At 43.5% G+C, this 27,656-nt stretch overlaps 1 protein-coding gene across 1 annotated transcript in view; it reads left to right on the plus strand.

Annotated features, from left to right (window-relative positions):
* Positions 1-1,500: 1,500 nt before the first annotated feature.
* Positions 1,501-27,656, plus strand: part of grin2db (glutamate receptor, ionotropic, N-methyl D-aspartate 2D, b) — a 55,117-nt gene continuing 28,961 nt past the window's right edge. The window contains exons 1-6 of the mRNA XM_006802943.2: positions 1,501-1,847; positions 17,468-17,807; positions 18,109-18,315; positions 19,309-19,575; positions 22,618-22,946; positions 24,106-24,220. Of these exons, the coding sequence (XP_006803006.2) occupies positions 17,520-17,807; positions 18,109-18,315; positions 19,309-19,575; positions 22,618-22,946; positions 24,106-24,220 (1,206 nt within the window). The 5' untranslated portion in view covers positions 1,501-1,847; positions 17,468-17,519. The remainder of the gene's footprint in view (positions 1,848-17,467; positions 17,808-18,108; positions 18,316-19,308; positions 19,576-22,617; positions 22,947-24,105; positions 24,221-27,656) is intronic.

The following is a 27,656-nucleotide window of genomic DNA, read 5'->3' on the forward strand; positions in this document are numbered from 1 at the left end:
ATTTCACCAGTGGTGAAATTAGTTTTGTGTTTATTTCCCAAATTTTTATCTCTGAGTTTTCTGTCTCTGTGTCAAGAGGTAATGTTTTTCCTAATGAAGTTTAGTCTGTGTGAAAACATTTTGCAGCTCCTAATGACGACACAGATTCTGGAAATAGATTCTGTCCCAACATTTTTCTTTCGCTCTCTTTTTTAAAATGTTGTGATTAACAAAAAATAGATTTTTTCTGTCTGGAATATTTTTGGATTTTTTTTTTGTAACTTACACCTTGAGATAATAAAACAACACTTTACCAACAAAATCTTTTTTTCATGCACATTTGTGATGATGACTGTGTGATGCAGTATCTTTATGACCGATTGTTCAAAGTCTGATAAAGGACTTTGAGCCTCTAGACATTTGTCTGAGTCTGCATCTGCACAACTGCAGTTTGTGTGCACACAGATAGTTTTCAAATTGATGATGGCTCAATTAGATGGAAGCGAGGAGTGCCTTCATTTACTAAGCTGCAATACTCGAATACATCAATACAAAGAGACTCTTTCTCTCTTTCTGTGGTTTCTTTTACATGCATGTCTACTTTTCCCCCCACAATCTCAAAGTCTGTTGGAAAGGTTAAACTCCTATCACAGCACCATTTCCAGAGCGATCTGAGACTAACTATTGATTAATGCTGATTTGACATTACACACAGATGAGGACAACACCACCTTCTACATTTAACAAATTAATTTTTGGGAGAGAGAGGACTGTAAATAAAAGAGGGAGTAATTTAGTTTATTATTTACCCCACTGTTTCATTTGCATTTCTCTTTGCAAACGGTTGTGAAAAGTTACTTTAATATAAATGTGTAATTTCAGCTCTCAGGCCTAACTCAGCTGCAGTGTTATGATCCTACTGCATGCGTCTTGATCCTCCGCAAGCCGCTCACACATGGTCACTGACATGCTACTGTAGTAAAGATTTCTCATTCACATGCACGCTTGCGCACGCGCGCACATACATTTAAACACACACTCCATGCAATGCAAAGACGCACCAGGCAGGATGACACTCACATGTGGATCCACAAACGCTGGTGTGGCGCCTCCGTTTTGCTTGGAGAAGCAGAAAGAGGCGATAGGAGGCAGGAGGGAGGGGAAAAAAAGGCAGGACGCGAGGGAGGGATGCAGGGAGGCAGCCGGTGATGGATGGATGGAGGGAGGGAGAGAGGGAGGGGAAATGCGGAGGGACGCAAGGGAGGTGGCGATGGTGGTGGTGGGGCAATGAGAGGGCTGAGTGGTTCTAGTAAATATTTATATTGCATTATGATACGCGCGACAGTGAAAGAGGGAGACGGGGAAGGCAGAGAAAGGGGGGAGATATAGAGCGTCCATCCCTTTATTAATTTTATTCCGGACCGCTAAGTTTAGCATTCAACACGTGTCGCCAGTGATGGAGAGAGGGAGGGAGGGGGGGAGAAATCGAGAGAGAAAGGGGGGAGAGAGAGAGGTTGACGGTTGCTAGGTGACGGGGCGCATATACTGAATTTTAACAAAAGATCGGGGAAAGAGGGAGAGCTGGAGAGGGAGAGAGAGAGAGAGGAGAGGAGAGAGGGAGGGAGAGGAAAAGAGAGAGATCGGAGAAATTGAATACATGTAGAACATATATATATTTAGATATATATTTTCACAGCGCGCGTGTCTGTGTGTGTGTGAGTGTGTGTGTGAGTGTGTGAGTGTGTGTGTGTGGCGGCGGCGGCGGCGGCGAGAGGGGGACACCCGCAAAACGGATACCTCAAAAAGGAAGGATGTGAAAAAGGATGGAGGGACCCAGGAAAAGAGGGGGGACAGGCTGCTGAAAAACAGTAAGTACATTTATTTTAATGATATTTGCAATGCGGAGGCATCTTTTCTTTTTCTTTTTTTTTTCGCTGCTTCACTCCACGCACACAGACTCTGTACTGCTGCTTAGATTAATTGCGGCTCGGGCAGTGAGAGGGTGCTACGCGTCATTGAGACGGGGATAGCGGGCTCGGGTGTCGGCATCTGTGCGGACGCCGGTGATGGAGAGATGGATGGATGGATGGAGATGTGGAAACGGCCGGCGCACCGGGGCTTTGACCCCTCTGTCATTGCTGCGCCTGAGAACTCACAAGCACCTTAACGCATATGTTCCTTACAGCAGATGGGATAGATAGTCTAATGACACACACAGACACACACGCACAGGCACACACACACACACACACACAGTTTACCGGTAGTTCAATTAATCATATGGACTAAACCTTTAGGCTATGATTTTGTCTGCCAGGAAATTTCTGTGCATTATTAATAAAGACAGAGTTTGGGTTCCGTTTAAGTCTTCAAACACCGGCGCTGGCTGCAGTTTCCCCCTCACTTTGCTGCGGATGTATTAATTGAGGCGATCATATCTGTTGATGCTCATTTTGTCGGGCTGCGTGGTCAGTGTCAGTGCGTGCTTGTGTTTGTGTGTGAGTGAGCGCGTCTGCTCGCTCGTCTTGCACAGCTATAGCGCTAAGCCCGCAAGATTGCCGATCAGTTTTGCCTCTTGATCTATTTATATCCCGATACGCTGAATATTTGGGCGTATGGCAACGCGCAGTTATCCCTCTGTTGCCACCGAGGAATCTTCCCCCAACAGGCTGACTTGCCTCAAACATTCTCAGACAGCTGGAACAGGCGGTTTTTTCCTCTCTCTCTGCTTTTTTTTCTGTCTTTGCCCAGCTGCGTAAAGGTGTATGTGAGAGATTTCACTCTGTATGTACATTTTCTGCACCTCTTTGGGTGCCCAAATAACTTTTGTTTTTGCCTTATGGTACTTTAATAGAGTGAATAACAGGCACAACCAACACCATCATCATCACACTTCATCATCATCGGTCATTTTCTAGAAAAAAATAGGCCTTGGACCAAAGAGACCACCAATGGAGAAGCTCATGCTGTTGACCTGTAAAACGGAGAGGCACAGTGTTGCTTCTATTACAGATTTGCTGCAGTGTTTGAGAGTGGCAATGCATTGTGAGGCCAACATTTATCCTGATGGAAATTGGAATTAATGTGTTTGTTTTCCCCCGTTTCTGTGGGGTGTTTGGTCCCCCCCCTCCCCTTCACTCTCTCAGCTGAATTCTGTAGCTGATATCCATTTCAATCAGCTCTTTCACCCACAGGTGACGTGCTCAGTACAGTTTATCACTTTGCCTCACAAACCCTGTGAAATCTACGCACAGGCGTACTGCAGCAGTGTGCTGCCTGCACTGCTGCCCGTAAAGTGTTGCCTTCAGTGTCAGTAGAGCCCCCCTTCTCTGACGATCTGTCGTACAGTTGCCCAGAGAGAGCTGTACTGTACCAGCTGTGAGTAGGGGCAGGCAGGAGGGGAGGGGACGAGGATGAGAGAGACAGCAGGTGTGGAGGGGCAGAGAGAGGAAGACAAGGATGAGAGGTGTGAGGACAAGGGGGAGGGGGGGTGGAGGAGGGATGTGAGCGGGAGAACTGGGCGAGAGATTGGGAAGGCAGGAAAACGAGGTGGAGAGTAAGAGAAGGAGTTGGTTGGAACTGAATCTTGGGGGGGGGGGGGGGGGGGGGGGGATTGGAAAAGCACATGAGAAGAGATGAGGAGAAGCAATAGAGTCAACATTTGTGTGCTTGTTTTCTTCAGCCCCTGCTCTTCATCAATTTCATCTCATTGATTCTTCGACTCTGGCACAGAAAACCTTCAAGCTTAGCTCAGTCCCTGCTTCGCTTGTCTCTGCACCCCCCAGTCCCCCGTTCCCTATCGCCTCCATCCTTTCCATCAAAGCTCTCACCTCTGCAACCTGTAACTTCCGCTGCAAGGTTTCCTGTTCCTTTTCCCACCTTCCTTCTGCCCGCCCTTATATCATTTGCTCAATGCAACGTTAGTGGATGGTTTCCTCAATTCTGCCGCCCACCCAAACCCCTCTCCCAGCGTCTGCACACGTGGCGCCCAGTGTTCTTTTTAATACCACTAATTAAGGTAAAGCTCGTTAGCATAGAACATCAATTAGTCTTTAACGAGATCAGAGGCCGCTGTTTTGGAGCGATTACTGTACTCTCCTTTCTCAGTCTTCTCCTCTGGACACTTCTTTGGGTTGTATTGATAAACGTGTTGCATATTCACTTTGGCCTGCAGCAGTGCAGCTCAGAATTGAATACATGTGGTTGGGAGTGGGCTGTGAGATGCCCTTTTTTGATGAATTATCTGACTGTCTTGTGCTATTTTCACTTGAAAACCCTTCTTTGGCTTACTCGCAGCAATAAATAAATCAAACTCATTAAGGACAAATCTGTATTTTCCTACGATAACACCTCTGACTGGTGCTCATTAAACAAATTCATATAATTTCAGGAAAGAATGCCCTCCATTGAAATCAGCAGGGAACACAATTTATCAAACTGACTCTTCTCTACAGTTTCAATTGATCTAAAGTGTAAAATTGGATACTACAGTCGTCAAGCTTTTAATGCCTAAAATCACTTAAAACATTTTTTTTTATTAATGATGCAGGTGTTTAGAAATTAAATGATGTTCTGTTATGGCTTAAAAAAGAAACTGCCACTCAACACAAGACTTACAACTAAAAGTCAATTTAATAAATCTGAATCTTTTCAGGAAGTGCCATTGTGAAATTTTGCACAGTTGAGATAATAAATTAACTGCCTGCACAAAAAATAATAAGACATCTTAAAATTTCTATCATTTTAGACCTTTTAAAGCAAAAACATATTTAAAAAAAAATCCAAAATGCTCTCGCTCCAGCTTGTCCAGTGTCTTTTTTTCCTTCATTGAAATTCTGGGTATTTAAAGACAGTAACACACGTCACACTGGACAGGGAAGATTATAAATCGTTAATGAAGGAGTCAGGCTTCATTAATGAAGCTACAAATAGGTACATTTAGTAGAGGATGTTTATTTATGGCTTTATTTCTAGCAAAAATTTTAAATTTTCAGTTAAAATCAGTAAAAAATAGGAGTATAGTAGTGATTCTAATATATTCAAATTTAATCTGTGTCTGCTAGTCAGATTTAACAAAACAACCTTTTTGGTAAAATCAGTGCAGGTACCTCAAATTTCTGCTGATTAGCTCCGTTACAGCTGCCAAGCTATCAGTGACAACTCAACCAATCTACTAGTAATTAGCTACACAAGTAACATTATGATGCACTTGATTGTGACAAGTGCGAGGAAAAACACAAAAATCATCTGGTTGCACTGGTTCACCATGTTTTAGAGAGCGACGTCTCCCAGAATAAGGTATTTGGATAAACTTGTAAATGAATTAGTAGCTGTTGATGGAAGTGGTGCAAATATAGCTTTCAATATGATTTAAAATAACTGGAAAATCCAATACAGTAGTACAGTATCAAATCCTTTATGCTGATAGAGCTACATAATTGTGTCATTTTAGTAGAGTGAATTCAGAGGTGCATTCAAATACCTGGACTATATCACCTGTATAGTCACCTAACAAACAGATGGGAAGTAGAATCAAATGGACAGGCTGGCTGACAGACACACTGATAAACAAAATCACACAGACACACACAAAACTGAGGGACAATTTAGCGTGCACTCCTTGCACAGTGTTGTCTAACAGGTGTGTGCACACACTCAAGCAGGCATGCACACACACACACAAACCTGAGCCAGAGCCCCGCGGCTTGTTTTGGGAATACAAGTCTGGAGGCAGAAAGCAGGCACACAGCTTCACATGGCTGCATGCAATACACAGGCACACAAACTCTCAAAAAGTACATTCAGGGAGAGACCCATGGGTATGCAGTCAGACACACACGCACACACACACACCAAAGCATACCCCAGAAATACACACAAAAGGAATACTGGCACTCAAACAGACACAAACACACAGTTTTGGATGAGAGAGGACCTTGGCCACGAGATGCGCACATTTATACACTGTATATATACACTTGTGTGCACACTGCATTGAGACACATGCGCACACACTGACAGACACAAAGAGGAAAGGCAGGACGAAGAAAAGTAATGAAAGAAGATAAAGAGATGTGCAGGAATGTTTTGCGGAGCGCAGCGTTTTGCAGCAATGTGGTGCGGTCCTTCATGATGATGGATGGGGCAGGAAATGACAGCATAAGTGGTTATTAAAAAGAGGAAATGGGGGCATTTATAAAAAAAACTACGTTAGGCTCTGTCTGCAGTCCATGTCTCGAGTCATCCCGAGCTATTGTGTCATGCCTTCGGATCTGTGAGTCTTCCCCGAGCTGCATGCGGGAGCGAGCTTTGTTAAAACTCAATGTCATTCTCCTTTCAAAGAACTCAGGAGCTGGCATTTATAGTAGACTTTGTACAGTGTGCGATTTACAAGGTGCAGGTCCCAGGTGCGAAGTCAAACTTGTTTTATTGTCTTATCACTTCATATAAAAATAGCTTTGCACTATTTTTATGTTAAGTTTGAATGTGAAATTCCTCCATAAACAGGTGCCAACCATACAGCTGCTGCAAATGCAAATATGTGTGTTTGCACCTGAGTGGAATTTGCACAGTGTGTTATCTACAGTACAACAAGGAGGGGAAGACAAGGAAGGAAGAGGGAATGTCAGCGCAGAGATGGAGAAAAGGCTCTGATGAAGATAGTTTGATGTTGCTGTGCTGTTTTAATGTGCCTCATCTCTGCATAAATAGCTCCAGCTTCTAAAACTGGCCTTGTGATTTGAGACAGTTCTACAGACTCTCTCCTGCTTTTTTTTGTTTTTTTTGACACTGAAAAGAGTGAAATGTACAACGTGCACAGATGCTGTTAGCCTAACTCAGGATTACAATTAATTTGTTTTCATTTCAGGTTGCGATTTTTCATTATTCCTCCCGAATATTTTCTCACATCTAAGTCCTCTTTAGTTTATCTCTAAAGGTAATTAGGACCGAATGCCTTCTTTTCAATTATGTAATTGCAATTTGAATCTGATGTGTCAAATGAGCCAATAAACCACCGTGTCCTTAAGCTACCCTTGTTCGGACTCATCTGGGCGATTGTTATGTGATCTGTCCCGTGGTGAACTGTGGCATATACTCTATAAAAGACTGCAGCTTTGGGAAAAGAGAGACACTTGTTCACACATTTTGCACGGAACAGTATAGGAGACGGAAAGGAAATCAATTCTTGGCACTATATGCTCCATGTCATCTATACCCAAATATTAAGTCAGCTGTTTGCAGCTCGAATCATGAACTGTCCGGGGCAATGTCACTTTGTGAAGACTTGTTTTTGTGGGTATGTGTGTGGATCAGTGTTCACTGTTATGCTGTCGTTAGCTTTTAATTTGACTCAGTATTATCACTGACTCGACAAAGATGAATCATCAGTCATATGTTAGTCATGCCATAATGGTGGAAAAAGTGAGTAATGCGATTTTTATTAGAACCTTTCCACTCAGACCAGATGAATCACATTAAGACTAGTTTTTCTTTTTCTTGTGATAAAACACACTTTCACGTGAATGCTGTTTTAACACCTAGAGGGTGTTGAAGACACTCCCCAGTGGCAGTGGCCTCCAGAAGGATAAAGTGTTCTGCCACAACACTAAGGGTCAGAGTTACTAAATTGGGCAACATAGCGCAATCCCCAAATAGCACTGTTAGATGTGGTTAGCAGGTTGTTCACAAATGTTGTCCTGTTTTCTAAACAGAGGTGCAATCAATTAATTTCAATACCAACCGCCAAAAATAAGCTTTAACTATTTGTGCAATTAGGGTCATCTGCACAAACCTCTGAGTTTCCACCTTTTACACACAATCTTGTCACTGCGCTCTCTTTATAATACAGAGAGTGCTTCTTCTTGTATATCTGGCACTCAGAGTGGTCAGGATTGTTGTGAGGAACATGTTGAAGAGCCCAAGGCACCAACCTGAACTCCAAACTCTCCAAATATCCAATCTGATCAAGCATCAGTGGGATGTGCCATCTCTGTCTCCCATCCTTCAGTTGTGTTTTGCTGGCACGATAAAAACCTGCATGATATTGGCTGTAACTTTATTGTTGTGGGTTAATGGTGTTATTTATTTACATGTAAATTAGACACACAGGTCTTGAGAGTCACACAGATCACTAGGAAAAAAATGTATATTCCCTGACTGTTTGGTGAATAATTGCTGAAAGCTGATGGCAGTCACTGTGAAATCGATTGCTGAAGCCAAACGCCCAGTTGCTAGGTGAAACTGGTCAGAAAGAAGAATATGGTGCACCACAGAAAACATCACTGCGATCGCTTTGCTCACTGGCAGGTTGCTCGTACTTTGCAAAGTCTGAGCTGACTTCCAAGCTACTCATCGAGTGCTTGTGTAAAGGGAGACGTAAACTGCAAATGAAGACTATTTGCTTTCTAAGTCGACGTTGTGCCTTTTGAAACATGTTGGTTGCAGCAATAAGGGACGACTTTCACTTTTGCAAGCTTTACCTGCACGGTGAGTGATTGCAGACAAGTTGCACTGTGCACATGATGGGCTGCTGTGGCAGAGACTAAAGCGACCACAGGGAGGTTTTTTCCTTCTTGGGGTTTTTTCTCCTCTAATAGCAAAAGCACAGCTGTCAGAAATTTTTGATATCTCATGACATGAACCGTTTTCTCACTGCTTATAATTGCATTCTGTAAACGATAATATGAAATCTGCTGAAAGAGCTGTGGCCATCTCAGCCTACTGAGCACATCTCTGATGAGATACCACAGCTTCATATGTCAGGACTTTAAAAAGAAAACAGACATTTCATATTTGTTACTGTGAAGCAAACACCATAGCATTAGTGAACTCCGAGGGTGAAGAGAACACAGCGGGGCTCTGACATCCCCTTCACTAACCTCTCACCACCTCTTATTATTGAAAATCATCCTGAGTCCTGTAGACTTCTGCGGTAGGTAGGCAGGTAACTTTTGCAGTTAGTGAGGTTTGGTTAATTGGTAATTCTAAATTGGTCATAGGTTTGAATGCGGGTGTGAATGGATGTGTGTCTCTCTGAGTTGCAACAGACCGGTGATCTGTCCAGGGTGTACCCTGCCTCTCGCCCAGTGGCAGCTAGGATAGGCTCCAGGCCCCCTGTGACCATGATAAGGATAAGCGGAAGAGATGGGATAGATGGATGGATTCCGGTGTTGGGTTCAGAGGGGTTTGCGGTTACGTCGTAGGTTGCGGCATAAATTTCCCACTGAAGCTATAAATCAGACCCTGAAAACGTTTGCTGGTCTTGATCTTTATATTCTTCTCCCCTTGCTGGTTAGGGTTGCTCTGTCTGCGTCGGAGTACATTTCCTGATCCACCAATGTTCAGAAGTTGGTGACAGAAGTGTTGCTAACACCTTTGGTTATGAGCGCGGGTGGAGCCAGATGTGCTGTGAATGCAGCTCAGACCTGCATCCAATATTGTTGCGCGGCTTCAAATTCAAGAAGAAGGAATCCAGCTTTAATCAGCAACATTTGGCACCTTCCTTGGAATGAGACGAGCTTAATATTTCTCCCACTTTAAATTTTCCTGAACATTTGGACGTCTGTGTAAGTGTCACAGACGAGCTATACACAATCACCCGTACGTGCAAACCTTGAGCACGCTCGCCTGCTTGTGCAACTGTGTGCGTTGGCACTTGCCTGTGTGTGACCTTGTACAAAGACACAATAGTTATCAGTGAAGGTTTCCCACACCGGTTTAATCTGTTTATCCCCAGAATAAGATTGTGAATCATTACTATGCAGAGCCAGGTGCTTTTTTCTGCTGTGAGTCTTGAGCAGCTTCCTAGTTTGTAGTTGTTAAAGAATGTTTCACCTTACAGGTCCTGAAGGGCTGCTGTGTCGGCTGCTTTTCATCTTGCTCTTTTAATTAGTGACTGATTTAGATCTGGCTAGGTGATCCCAGTGTCTGGCCAATCAATGAGGGAATTAATGGAAGCAAAGCAACAGTGTGGCTTTGCGACTACTGGTTCGAGTTAGAGTGGGAAAATAATCTGTTTAGCTTCAATCCTTAAAAACGTGGTATTTGTTCAATGCTTTAATGCGACGCCGCTAAATGGCGAATATTCCGAGGCTTATTTCGACTGCCTCATCACGTATGCTGTGACTCCTTCATCCATTTTGTTCCTAATTTCAGTCTCAGTGCTTGTTAAAAACATCAATCAGTCAAGCATTTCATTCATGAATGTACAGTATGTTATGTAAATGCTCAGTATGAATGCATTTTTATTATTAGATGCATTGATAGTGCTCTAATATTGAAGCTATTTTCCCTAGACCGAAAGCCCTGGGAGTTTCTGGATGCAGGTTGTGCAGTGAGAATTTATTCCTTTTTAAAACAAACGTAATAAGATAATCCCCCAAGCTGTGCGTTGTAAGCACATCTTAAGAGATTTGAGGGGGGGAAGGAACTACAGAAAACAATTTATATGTACATTAGAAGGAGTAAATTATATGATATCATAGTCAACCTGGGAAAAGAAGGGAGGGCCAGGCACCAGCACTGCAGTCCTTTGCTGCCTTTTGTGTTGGGAAAATGAAATACCTTTGCTCCTTTTACCAGCATTAGCACTGGACATATAAGCTATGTAGTCTCCCTACAAAGCTAGTATAGGCCATTTAGGCTTATTGAAATAATGCTTTGTAAGGTACAAATTCCAGCTGCAAGCTCCCCAGACGCTGGCCTTTCCACATGAAAGTTTATGACCTCGCTGGTATTTATGTCTGAAAACTCATGAGAGTAGTAGATCATTTGTTGCCGATGTTTACTGAATGGATGTGTTGGTTGTGAGTTTGAGGGAGGGAGAAGATAAAATAGAGAATAGAGAATATTTCTGTTCATCATTCAAACACAAATTGATTTTGTTTATGCAGACTGTGCAGCTCAAAGCACTCTGTGTGTGAGCTTGAAATGCCCCGAGGATTAAATGAATGACGGGGTTGAAAGATAACACACACACACACACACACACACACACGCACACACACACACACACACACACACACACACACACACACAAGACAGTTGTGTTTTCATCACTTCTTAGGACATAGCACTGACTTATTTGCTGTACATGTACCCTTAACCTAAACCTAAGTACTACTTGGACAAAACATAATTCTTAAACTAAGGATTTATGTTAGGAGGACATGCTTTTTATCCCGAAAAGTGAGGCAGGATCTACAAAATATGACCATGTAAACAGATTTATGTGCCTGTAGCTTGACTTATAAAACACACACACACACACACACACACACACACACACACACACACACACACACACACACACACACACACACACACACACTCAAGCACACACACAAAACCAAAGAGAGAGAGGGGGGAAAGCAAGAGAGTGTGGATAATTTAAGATGCCTAGGCTTTATTACAGAGAAAAATTAAAGGCCATGAATTTTATCAGCTGATTTTTCCTCTCGGGTTACGTGAGTTAATTTTTTTCTGAGCATTACAGCAATTACCCGGCATGTGCAGGTTCATAATAAGCAAAATCAAAAGGCATTCTCCACTTAGGTAATTATACACTCTGTCCTGAATGCTGCGAGTTAGAAAGATGAGATGTGGATAATGTCAAATATTTCAATAATGATCATCCGTAATGGATGTGATTTTCCCGTCACTGCTTTGTGTGTCTGGTGTGCCAGAAACCACAGAGGGTAAGACTAAGACATTTTCCTTTTTGTTAAAAAACGAGGTCAGCGAATTGTTAGTGCAACACTGAGGCAGGGTCCAAGGTCAGCTTCATCTCATTTCCATCAATCCATAGAGGGACGAGAAACAAGGAGTGTCCTCCCATTCAAGTAATGAAAGTTATCCCCTCAATGTACAGAAGTGGAGCCCAATTAATTGACACGGTCTCTTGGCAGGAGAGTTTAATCCGAAACGTAAAAAAAAAGAAAAAAAGCCTGAATTAAAGGCAAGATCCTCTGAACCTCGGAGTGAGGTGCATTTTGTACGACCACATGGAAGCTTGAAATGTCAGAATAAAATGCCGTCTTGCTGTGAAGAAACATCAAAGTGAGATGTCAAGGTGACTGTTTCATTTTGTTCTTCCAAAGGGTTACGAAATATGAAAAGGACATGTGGAGACTACCTGCCAGAAACAAATGTTTGGCATGAAGAGCCAAGGGGAGATTTTGCTTTCCCATCTCACATAGTACTGCAGCTTATATGAAATAATATCATATACAGTATATAAATTTGCATTTTGCGGGAAGACAAAGTAGAGCGGTGGCCTTGAGACTTAATATCGAAGAGGTTTTTTTTATTTGATAAAGAGGCCAACTCGATTTATTTCGCATCTTCTATATCACCTAACCTTAAGTTTAAACAATCCATATGCAAAGCTGTCTCATAACAAAAGCAACATATTGTGATTTGTCTTTCCTCTTTGAGGACCTGCTGAGCTGATAGATGCCTGCGTGATTTTTTTCCTTGAATGGCTTATGATAGTCACAGCTCTGCAAATCCAAGCAGGGCAGCTGTGGCTGCAGCAAGCTTTACTACTGCTGTTTACAGCCATGCAGTAGAAACACACAGAGCACTGTACGCCCTACTGCTGCACGCTGAGCTTCTTGTCGATCACTCTGCACACTATGCACAATGGGAACAAGAGCCGCTCGCCTGCCTGGTGGCTCTTCTACTCGACAGGGATCAAAGAGAACGAGTGCGATAGGGACAGGGAGAGAAATGGGAGAGAGGAAGTAAGTGAGGGAGGGAGGGGAGGAAGCAGAGAGTGAAAGAAGCGCAGGACAAAGACGTGCGTGAAGGGAAAGAATGGGGAGCGATAGAGGAAAACAGAGGGAAAGGAGAGAGGGCAGGAGTCGGTTACAGTGGCATGCTGCAGAGTGAGGTGGTAGAGAGACTGAATGAATGAATGAATGAATGAATGAATGAGAGGATGAATGAACGAGTAAAACACCAAAAAATCCAAAGTGACTCAGTGAGACAGACTGAGTGCGTGAGTGTGTGTGTGTGTGTGTGTGTGTGTGTGTGTGTGTGTTAAGTGAGAGTGCATGAGTGAGTGGATGAACAAGTGCAGCAGGACAGAGAGGGAGGGGGGAAGGGAAAAAAAGAGAGAGAGAGAGAGGGTGCGATATTGGGAAGGGGGGAAAGAGAGGGAGAGAGGATCTGTTCCGTCAGAGAGGACACACTCCAGTGGCTGTGATTGAAGTATGGGCCAATTAACACGAGGAGCATTGAGCTCCAGCTGCACTCTTCTCTTCATTCCTCCGCTCCCACACACTGCCATATTATCCCCCACAACACACACACACACATTGATACACTCACATATATGCACACTATGGACACCACACTGTGCTGGCACTTTATCTTATCTTTTAGTACAGTACAGCTATGTACCAAAGAAAATTATCGAGGCTACACATGGCCGTTTTCTCAAGCACACTGTCGGGCTTAAATGTGGACAAATGAAAAAAAAAAGGAGATGAATTGAGTCTTCATCTTCATGAATGTGTGTTTCTTAACCTAGGCACTTAGAGCGAGAAGCTGCAATCTCTTCTAATAGAGTATAGCACAGTATTTATTAGATTGCATATATTTCACATATGTTTTTTTGTGTGTGTTGGCTGTGGAAAATGGCCTAAGCTGATTCAGTGCAGCTCGTGCCACAGGCAGCTGAGAGCAGGTCCATTACTCTGCGTGACAGCAAGGAATGAAGCAGCAGAGCCTCATTGTGAGCTAAACACAATGCTGAACACCGCACTTCCGCAACTCCACACTGCACAAACTCCAGACTACTCAAACTCCCATCCCCGCTCACGTTTCCCAGCAGATCCGATGCAGCGCGCGGTCTGGCACGCTGCCTCCATTGGAGTTCAGTGTGAAAGGGGCTCAGAGAAGTGTGGATGCCAGCAACTGACATCTACCCAAGAGCTCCCCACCTCTCTCAGGACGTGCTCTTCTACAGTCACCGCAGGCGCTCGAGCATACAGGAGAAGGGGGAGTAGGTGATCTTAAACATTGTGATTGTTTCCCTACCATCGCACTGACACCAAGAATCAATTTCATTTTTGTGTTCGGAGGCTATACAAGTTTTTTGGTCCCTTTAGCTTTGGCAGGAGTAATATAGGCTTCGCTGTTCTCCTTTATAGAAGGATGTACTGTACCTTCAAAGCTGATTTGCCTTCAACTGCACAAAGCTGCAAACCTATTTTGATATTTCACAGACCAGGGAGAGAGTTTTCGCATAAGCTGCACATACACTCGCCATTAATTCCTATAAGTAATGATTTGAAATGGCAGCGAGCGCATTATGCAGAGTAAATCAAATGTTTAAGCAGAAATATGATAAGATGTGTTTTGATTGTGAAGTACTGGCTGGCAATTTTGGAAGAGAAAGATGAGACTGGCTTGCCTGTGTGAATTTTTTCTCTCTCATCTTCTTGATTAGCTGTCTCTGTCGGCCTAAGAATATGCTCTGCTCTTAAGTACCCGGTAAATATTCCTGAAGGTGTTTTTAGTTTGCTTCTAAGAGTCACTGGCATGTACGCTGGCTTTCTATGGTGCTGTAAATGCCACTTTCTTTGTTTAAAAAGACAAACTAAACAGCCTCAGCAGAAAAAAATTATAATAATTAAACTGTAGCTACAGTAAGCGGCTTATTACAAGATTGATTGACAAACGGAGAGATCAACACTGCACAGTGCACATAGTTTTAATGGAGGCGCTGATGTAATGATTTAGAGAGCTTATAATGATTGAGGGGCCATGATGAATTTAAAGTTGTGGTTAGGTTAAAAATAAATAAATTAAAAAAAAAAATCAAAGGAAGCACTTTTCCATAAATTCAGATTTTCCTTTCAAGAGATGAATCCGTTACATATTTATTGCATCTGCAGATGACAGACAAGGTCCAGGCAATTTACCTAATAATGCACACGTGTTTAAGAAATGACTCTACAATAATAGATAACTTGCCTTTAATGACTTTCAGTAAGAAACAGAAATCTATACACCTTTTGATTAAGTGATCCCTGGATTGTGGGCAGCCTCTTGCCAAGTACATTTGGAGTATCCAGCGCTCGTCTGGAGGAAGCTCCAGGGGACTGAAGAGGATGTTTTTTAAAGTTAAGGGGGGGGGGGGGGGGGGGGGTTATACTAAAATGGAAGAGAATAAAAAGCATTTTAACTAAGGATTAATTTACGTTAGAAAATCAAATGGAACCGTAATCTCTCACTCGTTCTCTCCCACTCCTTTTCATTCCTCGCGTGTGTGTTAAATGTAAGCCTGCTTTTTTTATTCAGTCTGCAAAATTTCACAGATCGGAGGAAAATAATGAACTTATAGTAAGATATATTTAAATGAGGATTTATTTATAATTAACTTTATTGAAGCACGCCCCGGTGAGATGTTGCAGTTTGCACTTTTGATAACGGGCAGAGTGCGCTGTAAGAAATGTGGATGCTGAATGTAGTAATGCGCTGTTCGCGCTTCCAGCGAGGCTCACCGAACGTGGAATAGCACACGCTGGTTGTGCAGTGCAACGTAAACACCTCGTGAGACTGAAATGCGGTGACAGCCCTAACAGTTAATGGCTGTGAGCTCGGCACCGTAGAATACATCTTTTCCAAATGAAATGATGTACTGTATTCCTGCAGTTCCATCTCTGGCTTTCTCATTTTCTACCTTTCTGCCCGTCTCCATATGTCCTTTCCTACCGCAGCTTCCTTACCTCAAAAAACACAGAAACCAAACCAAAAAGAAAGAGGAAAAAACCCAACAAAGCCCTGTTTTCCTACCTCTCCTCTTCATTATTAGCTTCTCCTTTTCCTTTTCTTCTACTAACAAGTTTGTCTCCCCCTATCTCTCCACATCTCCATCTCTTTTTCTTACCCGTTTCTATCAGCCTCCCTTATTCACCCTCTCATCCCACTGCTCGCTCTCTCTCATTCTTCCTTTTTCTCTCTACTTCCCCACCACACACACCCTGTCACTCAAAACAGAAGGTTTGGCAGTACATTTGCCTAGGCCAGACACGTATACACATCCCAGTGATCAATATTTCTTTTCCTGCTGCTCTCCCCTGTCATATTTTACACCACCTCCAACCTCCCCACCCACCTTCGCCCTCCCCTCTCCCCCGCCACCATGTGGCCTGTTCCTCCACACAGTCTCTCGCTCAGTACATCCTAAGTCATATGCTCCGAATATTTACAGTACTTTTCATTCCTATTCATTGCACAGCTCTCTCTTGTGGCTGCTCCCTATCTTTCATTCCTCCGGTCCTTCTTTTTCTTCACTGCTGTCTTTTTTATCCAAAAGACTGATCAGGGTCAAAGAATCGGCAGACTGTGACAAAGAGAGGCAAGTCGGATGAAGACAGAGCGAACAACATAGAGGGGAGGATAGGGCAAACAGAGGCACAGAGAGGGAGAGTTACTGTAGAGAGAATATTATGTCAGAAGGCCCCTGCTAATCAATGCAACTGTGCCTGGTACCTGAAGCCATGAAAAACTGGGAGAAGAGACGGGAATGTGAAAACGGCAGAGCACAAGAGAGTGGGCCGAAAGTGAGGAGGACGTGGGGAAAGGGAGGGAGGAGGGAGGGAGGGCAGCTGGCACCAGGAGCAAATTGAAAATGATTTGCTGTGTTTTTTCTCTTTTCTTTAGTGAGAGTGTGCGTGTGTGCACATATTAACCCTGCTATCTCCCAGGTAGTCATTATCTTTCTGTGTGGCTGTTTGCGTGGATGTGAGCGCGTACAGTCATGCATACTGCATTAACCCTCATATCTCTCTATCATTAAGGTGCTCTACAGGCGCAGTGCTGCTATGAATTTATCTCAGGAATGTTTGTGTGGCTTCAAACGCTTGCATGCTTGTGTATGCGCGTGGACGCGGTTGCGCGTGAGAGCGAGTGTGTTTACAGTTATCTTAATTGTTGTTATCATTCATGCAGCACAATAACCACCTCCGCCCCAATCTTTGTCTCTGTCTGCTATTAACTCTCTCTCCCTCTCACCCACCTTTTCTCTAACGGCCAGTTTCTATTTTTCCTCTTATTGTTCCTCCTCAGCCTGCAGCCTAAATAGCACCCATTTCATCTTCTCTCTGTCTTCCTTTCTTCTCCGTCCTTCATTGTTTTTTTTTCTTATCCTGCATCTTTCGTCCAGTATTTTCTCCAACCAAAACTAACTTTCATTACCTCATGATTGGATTCAGAATTTGTTTCCCAGTCGACTGTATGAAGTCTCTAATCACTTTCTCTCTCTTTTTCTCCCCCCGTTCTTTCTTCTACAACTCTTACTTAGTGTGTCCTTCTTGCCCTCTTCTTTTTCTTCAGTTTTTCTTTATTCTCTAATTTGATTTGATGTCTTCTGTATTGGACATGATAGAAAAGTCTAACTTAATGTCTTTGCTCTTGCTTTTTTCCTTCTTCTTCACCTCCCTTTTTTTCTTCTCCTTGCTGTCTCTCTTTCTTTCAGGCACCCTCTCTTAGTGCGATATATATCTGCCTCCCCCCCTCGGCAGGTTGCCATGGTCGCCATACCTACTCTCTCTCTCCTATTGGTCCTGGCAGAGTGGGCAGGTCTGGTGGACGCCTCCCCCCACCTCCTGCTCCGGCCGAGTCCGCGGGAGCGTGATGCAGGGGCCATGATGAACTTCAACATTGCCGTGATCCACGCCGGTGCGACAGTGCAGGCGGAGGCGGCGGTGGCGGGGCCGGGGGGAAGGGTGCTCTATCCCGGCTTTGGCCGGGTCTACGGCTCCCTGGGGGAGAGCGTGGTCACCCAGTGGGGCTCTGCTAACGTCATCTGGCTACAGGTTAGACACTGTCTCCTCTATCTAGTGCTTGTTCAGCTTTACTTGAAGGAGGGGAATAACAATGACGATCCATTATTCATAATCACTCATTATTTTAGCTGAATAGGCAGCACATTGCTGCTGTGTGTATAGGCCCTGCTGAATGAGCAGGGAGCTCTGCTCCTTGACCACAACTTGTATGAGGAGCCAGACATGCCATGAATACTACAGACACCTTCTTTGTGACTAAGGCAAAGTCAAGACACACTGACCCACTCTCTTTTTCTCTCTGTCTGTCTTCGTCCCTCCCTTCATCCGGCAGGTGAATGACAGTAGTCCTAAGACAGTACTGTCCCAGCTGTGTGAGCTGCTGGCGGCGCGGCCCCTGCAGGGTCTGGTTTATGAAGAGGAGAGGCCCCCTCGCACAGCTTGGGGACCTTTGGCCCCCATGCTGGAGTTTGTCTCTGCACAAACAGGACTGCCCATAGTGGCTGTAGGAGGGGGAGCGGGGCTGGGGAGGATGCCACAGGTAGGAGGAGGGAGGTTGTAATTGGGGTAGGTGAGGAGGTGTTTGCGACTTGAGTGTGTGTGAGATAAAGTTAGGAGAGAATTAAAAAAAAAAATATATGTATGTATACAAGAGGCCAGTGTCCCAGATTGTGTAGCTGCAATTGTGAAAAAAAGCAGGTAAAACAATCTTAGTATGATGTGTCGCACACTGAAGCATCTCGGATTGACGGGATTTTTAATGGACTATAAAGGGAAAACTGCTATCCCCATAACAACAATGTCACAACTTTGCACATCCTGTTTGTGAAGAAAAGGTGCCAGGGAAGTGCCTGCGGGATGGAGGGCAAGCTGAAGGTCAGGGTCACTGATCTGCAGAAACTTTACAGTGTTTGATCTGTAAATGGCACCAACTGGGGCTATTGCTATGCCCGTGATGTTTTGGAGAGGGAAGCAGTGAGCAGACACGAGTGTGTATGTCAGTGAGTAAGGATGTGTGTGCAGACTGTACATTTTTTTTTTGAATTACATGATTGTGTATACATCAGAGAAAACTAGTGCCAAATTTCATCACCAAACAGGGGGGGAAGAAATAAAAAGCAGTGCATTTGTGCTTACAAATAACTGTTTTAACCATTTACTCTTGAGGAATTAAATTGTAGCACTTTGATGAACTTCCTTTGAAGCTGTACCCTCGCCTAATCCTCATTCCCTCCCACCTCCTGCACAGACTTTTTAGAAACACTCCCTTCTGGATGTCATAGGAGAATTCGTGCAACAATCCAAGCTGTTTTAGCCCTGCGGCGGAGCGATTGCTGCTGCTCTGTAACAACTACAAGCCCCGTGATGCCTCGATGTTGTGCATAAAGATGGAGCAGTCCAGGGCATTGTAGTTCTTTTTAGTAAAAATGTTGTTTGTTAGTTACTCATGCTAGTGCAGCTACAGTTTAGACACAGAGGGGGAATTTTAAAGTGAGATTTTTAACCACATCTGCCACTATCTTCCCAAAATTAGGAATCAGGTTCCGTCTTTCTCCAGTTCAGCTCCTCTACCGCACTCCAATTAGAAGTCATCTTTGAGGTGTTGGAGGAGTACGACTGGACCGCCTTTTCCGTGGTGTCCACGCGCCACCACGGCTACCAGGATTTCCTGTCTGTGGTGGAGGGCCTAACGGACGGCTCGTTCATCGGATGGGAGAAGAAGAGCGTGGTGATCCTGAACGTGACCGACGACCCTGGGGGGGCACGCACACGCAGGCTGCTGAAGGAGAACGAGGCGCAGGTGAGACAGGGGGGAGGGAGGAGGGAGAGGGGGAGGAAAGGGGAGGAAGTGCTGCAACTATCATTGGGGGCCCCCCTTTCTGACAGGTGGCTTCCCAGCTTTTTCCTTCCTTCTTTATCTCTCCCTCTGTCCCTTCACGTCTCTCTCTCCCCTCTCTCCTCTATCCCTCTGTTCTTCTCTTCCCCTCATATCTTGCCAATGCATAAAGAGTTCATCGGTACAACGAAAAACCACGAGTCGGTCTGACTTTGCCGACTGGCTTTTGTGTGTCATTGTATGTTCTGTGGTGATGCGGAGCGCTGAAGAAATCCAGCACTTATCGTACAGTTTTCACCCGTTTTCCTTTTAAGGAGCTTTAAGGTTAAAAAAGTGGACAAATGTCTTATGTCGTGTTCTTTTTTTGGTGATTTCAGCCTGTCATGCTCGTTACTGTATGAATAGAAACCGGATTGTAAAAACAGGACTGTTTATCGTCTTAAAAAAACAATATTTAGCCGCACAGAATGAGTTTGTAATGAGCGATCAGTTAGCGCGCAGCTGCTTGTTGGAAGAAAATGACCGTAACCGATTTTCTTTTTTCCTTTTTCTAATTCATAATTCATCCATTAACAAGCTGATGCTACACAATTGCTTCCCATTATGTAACTCTCACTCTCTTTATTTTGGCTTAAACTTAAACTGGCTTTAACTTAAAATATCCAAATATTACAAGAAAATCAATCAATTCTAAAGCTTATGCTTTAAATTTTCTTTGACTTATTAATCTCGACCAGGATGATTTGTGGTTTTGCTTTGTACTTCCGACACGTTTCATTCCTTTGTACATCCACACATACATCCACTTTCATCTTTCACTCACATTTTTTTATACCACCAACCTCTCTTAAGCCCCCTTTTAACCCCCATGATCGTCCTGTTCAGATTTGTTACTAATGTCCGTGTTCTTATGCCTACCCCACCTCCCCTTCAAAGCTCCCTTTCTTCCTCTCTGCCTCCCCTCCTGTGCTTCTTTGCCTGGAGACAAGCTCAGTCTCCTCTGCCGCTTTGCTTTTCACCTCCATCTCTGTATGGCTACCACTCATTCAGTCGCACATCCCTCCTGCTGCACGTCTTCCTGGCCCCAGACTCTGCTTACCGTTGGCTCGTTTTAGTCTGGGTCTCAATGTCATCGCTAATGTCCCAGAATGGCTACTGCAGCATGTGTGTGTGCGCGTGTGTACATTTGTGTCTGTAAGTGTGTGCATGTGTATTGGATTCCTTAGGCTCCACTCAGCTGGTGTCACTGTTAATCTAACATACCGCCTGCGGCGAGTTGCCTATACGGAGAGCTTGCTTTTTAACCTTGCTTTTCATGACAGCTCCCTTGTTTTAGCTTTTCTCTATTGCGGCGGCTAATAAATGCTCGTGACTGGCTAGTGATGTTGTGTGTGTTTGCATTGCGTGCTCTCTCTCTCTGTCTCTTTCTCTGCGCTACATTTATGATAATGTCTTCCACATAGTAGATGGCCCCGTGCAGGTCTGGGTCAATTTCAGCTCGGCTCTCTCGCTGTCTTTCATTTGTCCCATTCCTCTTCCAGCTTCTGCTTTGTCAGTGTTTCTTCTGCTCCTTCTGTCTTCATCTCGCTCTTTTTGTCTGTTTTGTGTTTCTCATCCTCATTTCCTATCTTTAGATATTGTGTGTCTTTTTTTAACAGCTGATTTCATCCTTCCTTCTCAATTAAGTCTCCCAATCTCTATCTTCCACCCTCTGTCTCCCTCCTCCTCCTCCTCCTCTGTCACTCTCATTCCCTGCCTAATTCACTGGAGGTTTATTGGCATACAGGCAGGATTGTTTTGCCAAGCCATTACAGTTCAAAATTCAATGAAGGCGCAATTCTCAAAATGTGCTTTCAGTCTGTTTCCCTGACACCCCCCTCCTATTGCATGAAAGAGTTGTCTTTCTCTTTTTTGCCCTTCAATTCTGCTTTGTCTCTTTTTTTCAAGCTGTAGTTTTATTTTTGGTTTCCTCATTTATTCTAAACACTTCACTTCTTTTTTGGTATTTGCCCTCACCTTTTTTCTTTGACTTCCTGCTTCCAGATTCTACTTCCTCTCTCCACTTCCTTCTCTCTCCAGTCTCCCAGTAACCCCTTACAAACCCTGTCAATTTCATCCCTCCTTACCTCAGCATTTGCAGCAGGGCGCTCATCCCGTGTCACTTCTGTCTAGCTTTAATATTTTTTTCTCTCTTTCTTCCCAGCCCCACTCAATCATCCAAACCCTTCTTTCACAAACATCTCTTATCTCTCCAGGCACTGATTTCACCAAAATATCATCCTTTGCTTTTCTTCTCTAACCCTCCTTCCCCCCTTTTGATCTCCAAGGACCGACTATTCTCTGACTATCCTCCTCATCCGCTCATTTTGCCCCGGTTGTCTCCCGTCGTCTTTCTCTATCCTGTTTTTTAATAACATGTCAGAGCTTAACCTCTTCCCCCTTGTTTTCCCTCAGGTGTATTTGGACTTTAACCGCCACCCCTCCTCCTCCTCTTCTAGATCCCCACCTCTTCCTTGCCGCTTCTCTGCTCCACCGCTTATAGTTGTTTGATTTTTTTTTCCTTTCCTTGTTTTACTTCTGTTTTTATTAACCATAAATGTAACTTGTTTCATTAGGCCTAAGCTCATCAAGCACTGACATTTACTGCTACGCACCTCTTAGCACACATCACATGCTGCCCTGCAGTCTTCCCTCTTTTTAGAGCGCCTGCATCCCTCTTGAAGTCTAACACCCGACTTCCATGCACCTTATCACATCAGCTTACAGCTATCGCTTCTCTTACCTCATCCAGCATCCTTGTTATTTGCTGATATGGCCTTTTTTATCCAACCTCCTCCCCTCCCATTCAGGTACACCTCTTCTCCGGCTCTATCTTTCTCCCCTTACTTCTCCCACCCTCTGTCTCTCTCCACGTCTCCCCTTTCCCCTCCTTATCTCACTAGTGTGTATGTGTGTGTGTGTCTCCCCTCGTCCCTGTTCCCTCCCTGCCTTCCTGCTGTCCTCCAGGTACGTTTGCTGTACTGCTCCCAGGAGGAGGCTGAGCTGGTTTTCCGAGCTGCCTGGGCCGCAGGTCAAGCCGGAGCCTCGCACATGTGGTTTGCTGTGGGACCAGCCCTCTCCGGTTTGGGCATGGAGAACCTGCCCCGGGCTTTATTTGCTGTACGGCCCCAGGGCTGGAGGGACGAGCCCCGCCGAAGGATCGCTCGCGGTGTGTCGGTGCTGACTCATGGGGCAGTGGCAATGCGAAAGGAATACGGAACCACGGGCGGGCCAAACTTTGTCACCAACTGCATGACGGATGCCAATCAGACCCAGAGACTGCGAGGCAGGATGAGGTGAGAGAGATATCGGGGAAAGAGTGAAGCTCTAGAGAAATGAGGAGGGAAGGAGGAGAAATATTAGGTTGGAGGGTACAACACAGCTGGCAAGCTCCAGACAAAATCTTTGAAATAGGAAGGAACAGAAATAGAGATGGAACATGGTTTAGTCTATGAAAGGAGGTCTGGTTCTTCGCCAGAATGAGCTGGAAGATATATGGGTGGAGTTGGTAAATTCAGTGTCAGAGAGCAGGCACAAAAGGGATATCTGAATTTGGAGCTGGCTATCATCCATGCAAAATAGATGTTGTTGGTGCGTGTAGTTGTGAGTTGGCGAAATTACCACAGCATCTGTAGCAAGCAGACCATGTCTCATGTATATTAATGAACTAGCTTTAATATATTCCTCGTAGGCTGTACAAACGCACAAGCAGCACACTCTTAACAGGTATCTCAGGTGGCTGTGGTTGCCCCGGTTCATATATAACATCAGTCATTCTCACTCTATGTGCACATTGAACACAATATTGTATGGAGAGAGTACTCTAAGTAGTTTCCAAACATGAAATTGATAAGTTTATTTGCTGTAATTTTTTTTGTAAATGATCCTCAGCACAAACGGTGAGGCAATTATTGGGAAATGATTAATGGATTCTCCCCTGTTTGTTTATAAATTATGTCTAGGAACAGAGCAGAAAGATGTTTTCATTTCCATTTTTTTGCACTGCTACCTGCTGTTCACTGTCTGCAACTACAAGCTGTTGTTCCATATGAAGCTTTCTGTCAAACATTACAGAAAAAAAAGAAAAGCTCTCATATTTTGTGTTTTGAAGCCAGCAAGATGACATAAGGAGACAATTAGAAAGCCTGTCCTGCGTGATTACCAGACAAACTATAGAGCCCGCAGCCGATGCCGAGAGCAGCAGTTGTTTGACTTCAAAGATCCTGACAATTCTGTGTGTCTGATCATTCGTCTGTACATTTGATTAACAGACAAGCCCTGACTGTCACCACAGAGGATCTGTGATTTAGTTTCAAGTGAGAGCAGGGCAGGCATTCTGTTGCATCAAACACAAGTGACGTTTCTTTTCTCCTCATATCTTTAAGATGAATGTTAATTCATTCGCTGATATTATGCGCTTTCTGTCCTCTCCCCTTCTGCCGCTCTTCAATGCAGATATTTCAGCAACATCACGCTTGGTGGTCGAGATTACTCTTTTAATAGTGACGGTTACCTGGCCAACCCCTTCCTGGACGTCATCTCGTGGACACCTGGACGTGGATGGGAAGATGTAAGGACATGACATAACTTCTTTGAATCTTTTATTTGCAGATTTATTGAGGTGTAAAAGGATAATTGGTTTTTTGTTGACAGTCTTGAGACTACAAGTAGGGAAAAAAACAAAAGCTCTTAGCTGCTGACCCCCAGAGCAACTGTTTTTTTGCTGATTTGAGCAAAATGAATAACATCTCTACAGTATGCGAGCAAGTAGAAGAGATTCATGTTGCAGTAATAGGCACATAAACTTGACAGTGAAGCTATGCAGGTCACAAAGGTGCATGCTCATGTGAAGTTCACGATTTCGCTGTTGGTGCCTCAGGAGAGAGAAGCTGGCTGCTGCTGACCATCTGACTGCGCTTTGTGAACGTGCACACTTGCTGTACTCTGCCTGTTTGGTTAATGCTGCTTATTCAGTTCATTTCATGGTTACAGTGCATTCACGTAGTACCACAAACAAGTTTGCACACACACACACGCACGAACGGACACACTTATTACTCCGTAATGATCGGAGCATTGACAAACATCTAATCATCATCAAGTTTGATGATTATAATTTTTTGAATTCACCTATTAAGCAAAACATGCACGCTCTCCAGCTTCTAAAATGAAATTTCCTGCTTTTTTTTTATATATCACTTTAAACTGAATATTTCTCATGTTTTTTTGTTTGGTTTTCTTTGGTTTGACCAATAAGCAACAATGACCACAGGGAGGCCATATTATTTGATAATTTTACTGAAATTGCTTCAAAAGGCACCAATAGAGCTCCAGTTTAGCGACTTGAATTAGTTGTTTTGAAGTTGTTGGAAAGGGGCATGGAAACATATCGCCATGGGAGTTTATGAGGATTGACTTGAGTGGCCGCTGGTGGCAAAGGTTTTATTCTTGGACTCTAACAGAGCAGTGTTGCATGATTCATGTTTCAAAATAATCCCTATTTATCTTCAACATGGTCTGCAGTCCCACAGTTCATCCACTGTCTGAAACAAGCTGTTTTAGCTCCCTTTCCTTTAAGCCATCGTTCTGTTTGCCCCATAAAGAACAGACTCTGATGAGCACCACCTCGTTCTCTTGCTGGTGTGGCGGCTCTGGAAACAAACTGTAAACCTACCAAAAAATACCAATTCCATTCCACAAAAAACTAACTTTGCAAATTCGTTCCCAGATGTCAGTTTATATTTGAGCATGAATCTAATGAAAATTAAGATTGGACTGCAGTAAAAACATTTCAGTATTTAATCATGAGCTCCTTTTTTGGAATAAATAAATGGACTCACCTGACACTTTATTAATTACATCTTTCTGGTGCCAGGTGTGTTGCCTCTTGAACTGTTTTAATTCTTTGTGGCATAGATTCACCAAAGTGCTGGAACCATTTCTCTGAGATTTTGCTTCATGTTATGATGATATTATTGCGCAGTTGCTGCAGATTGGTTGTGCATTCATGATCTCACATTCCTATTGGATTGAGATCGTCATATTCAAGAATCTACTTTGGAGATCATTTAAGCTTTGTGACGTAGCTTGTTATCAAAAGATGGGCACTCTGTGCTCCCCATGGTCAGCAACAATACTCAGGTAGGCTGTGGTGTTTAAATGATCCTCAGTTGGCGTCCAACCTTTGCCAAGAGAGTATCCCCTATATTGTCACACCACCAAAGGCCTGAACCATTGGTACAAAGCAGGATGGGTCCATGCTTTCATGTTGTTTATGCCAAATTGTGACGCTACCACCCAAACGTGGCAATCAAAACTCATCAGAGCAGAGAGTCTCCTATTGTCTAATTTTGGTGAGAATGTGTAAATTGTAGCGCCACTTTCCTGTTGTTAGCTGACAGGAGTGGTCTTCTGCTACTGTAGCCCATCTGCTCCAAGGTTCTGTCTGTTGTATCTTCAGATGTGCTGTTCTGCATATTTTGGTTGTAGCAAGTAGTTACCTGAGTTACTGTTGCCTTCCTATTAGCCCGAAGCAGTTTGGCCATTCTCCTCTGACCTCTGGCATCAACAAGGTATTTTCACCCAGAGAACTGCTGCTCACTGGATATATTTTCTCTTTTTTTTGGACTATTCTCTGTAAACCCTAGAGATGTTTGTGTGGGAAATCCCAGTAGATGAGCAGTTTCTGAAATACTCACACCATCCTTTCTGGCACCAACAACCATGACACATTCAAAGTCACTCAAGTCACTTTTCTTCCTCATTCTGATGCTTGGTTTAAATTTCAGCAGGTCGTCTCGACCATGCCTACGTCCCTAAATGCACTGAGATACTGTCATGTGATTGGCTGATTAGATATTTGCAGGAGTTGTTGAGCAAGTGTACCCTAATAAAGTGGATAGTGAGTGTATGTAGCCGATGACTGATGTTTCTATGTGTCTGCATATGATTGTACTTGAGATTTAACATTTTTATACACGTAGTAACAGCTGCAATTATAGAATTATAAGGTTCAGTAAAGCTACACTGAAATATTCCCATTGTCTTTACAGAAAGTATATTAACAGGCTATTCAGTATGATCATTAAGATCAACATTTCAGTGATATGTTAATTATATTTCGCCATTCTCACTCACTATTCCCCTAGATGAAACGCTTTGTCTTTTATCTTTAATGAAGCAAAAATCCAGCTGTATACTGAGCTTTGTGAACAAACAAAGCTCAGTATACAGTCTGTGCGACTTTTGTCTGTTGATGGCCTTAAAAAAAGAAACTATATCTTAAGTTAAATGTAAAGTATTCTAGCTGATGAAATTTATTTATTTATTTTTTGCTTAACCTCCAAAACTCATGAGTATTTCAGAGTGGTGAACAAACCTTTCAAGTTAGACTAGAACTGTGCCCCCGACAGGAGTGTAATTAAAATATCCTCAATCTTTGATGTCATCCAGGTCCTAGAGTAGAAGAAATTGACTGTTTAGAGCAATTCTAATACTGTTTATATATGTGTAAATTTATATATGTATAAGAGAAAATAAGTAGAACTATAAGAGAATTTTATTCAAATGAAAATGCAGTTAAACATGTTTATTTATTTTATTCTTTGTCCATTCACAGAAAGCGATTTCTTGATGTTGTTTAGATTAATAGTTGCCGATTTGTTTTTTTTTTCTAAAATAAAGTGAAAATCAGACTTAAATAGTCCTTAAGGTTTCTGGGCTTCATCTGCATCTGATTGTAGCCTCACCATTGTTTTGTGTGCACATCTACCGAGCACCTGTACGCCTGCCGTGTCATGCATATTCTATAAAACAGCATTTGTTCAGGAATCCTTAATATGAAGCCTTGTCACCTGTTGGGGATGTTTTCCCTTTAATGCGCTGGGATTTTCCCCTCATCAGTGTCAGAGGAGAGAGAGCGAGGCTCATTTTCACACACAAACACCTGCCTTTCTTTCCCACACTGCACATGCATAAAGACACAAAAATCTCAGAACATTAATTCT

The sequence above is a fragment of the Neolamprologus brichardi genome, chromosome 11, assembly GCF_056152115.1.
Source record: "Neolamprologus brichardi isolate AB-2024 chromosome 11, ASM5615211v1, whole genome shotgun sequence".
Classification (NCBI taxonomy): Eukaryota; Metazoa; Chordata; class Actinopteri; order Cichliformes; family Cichlidae; genus Neolamprologus; species Neolamprologus brichardi.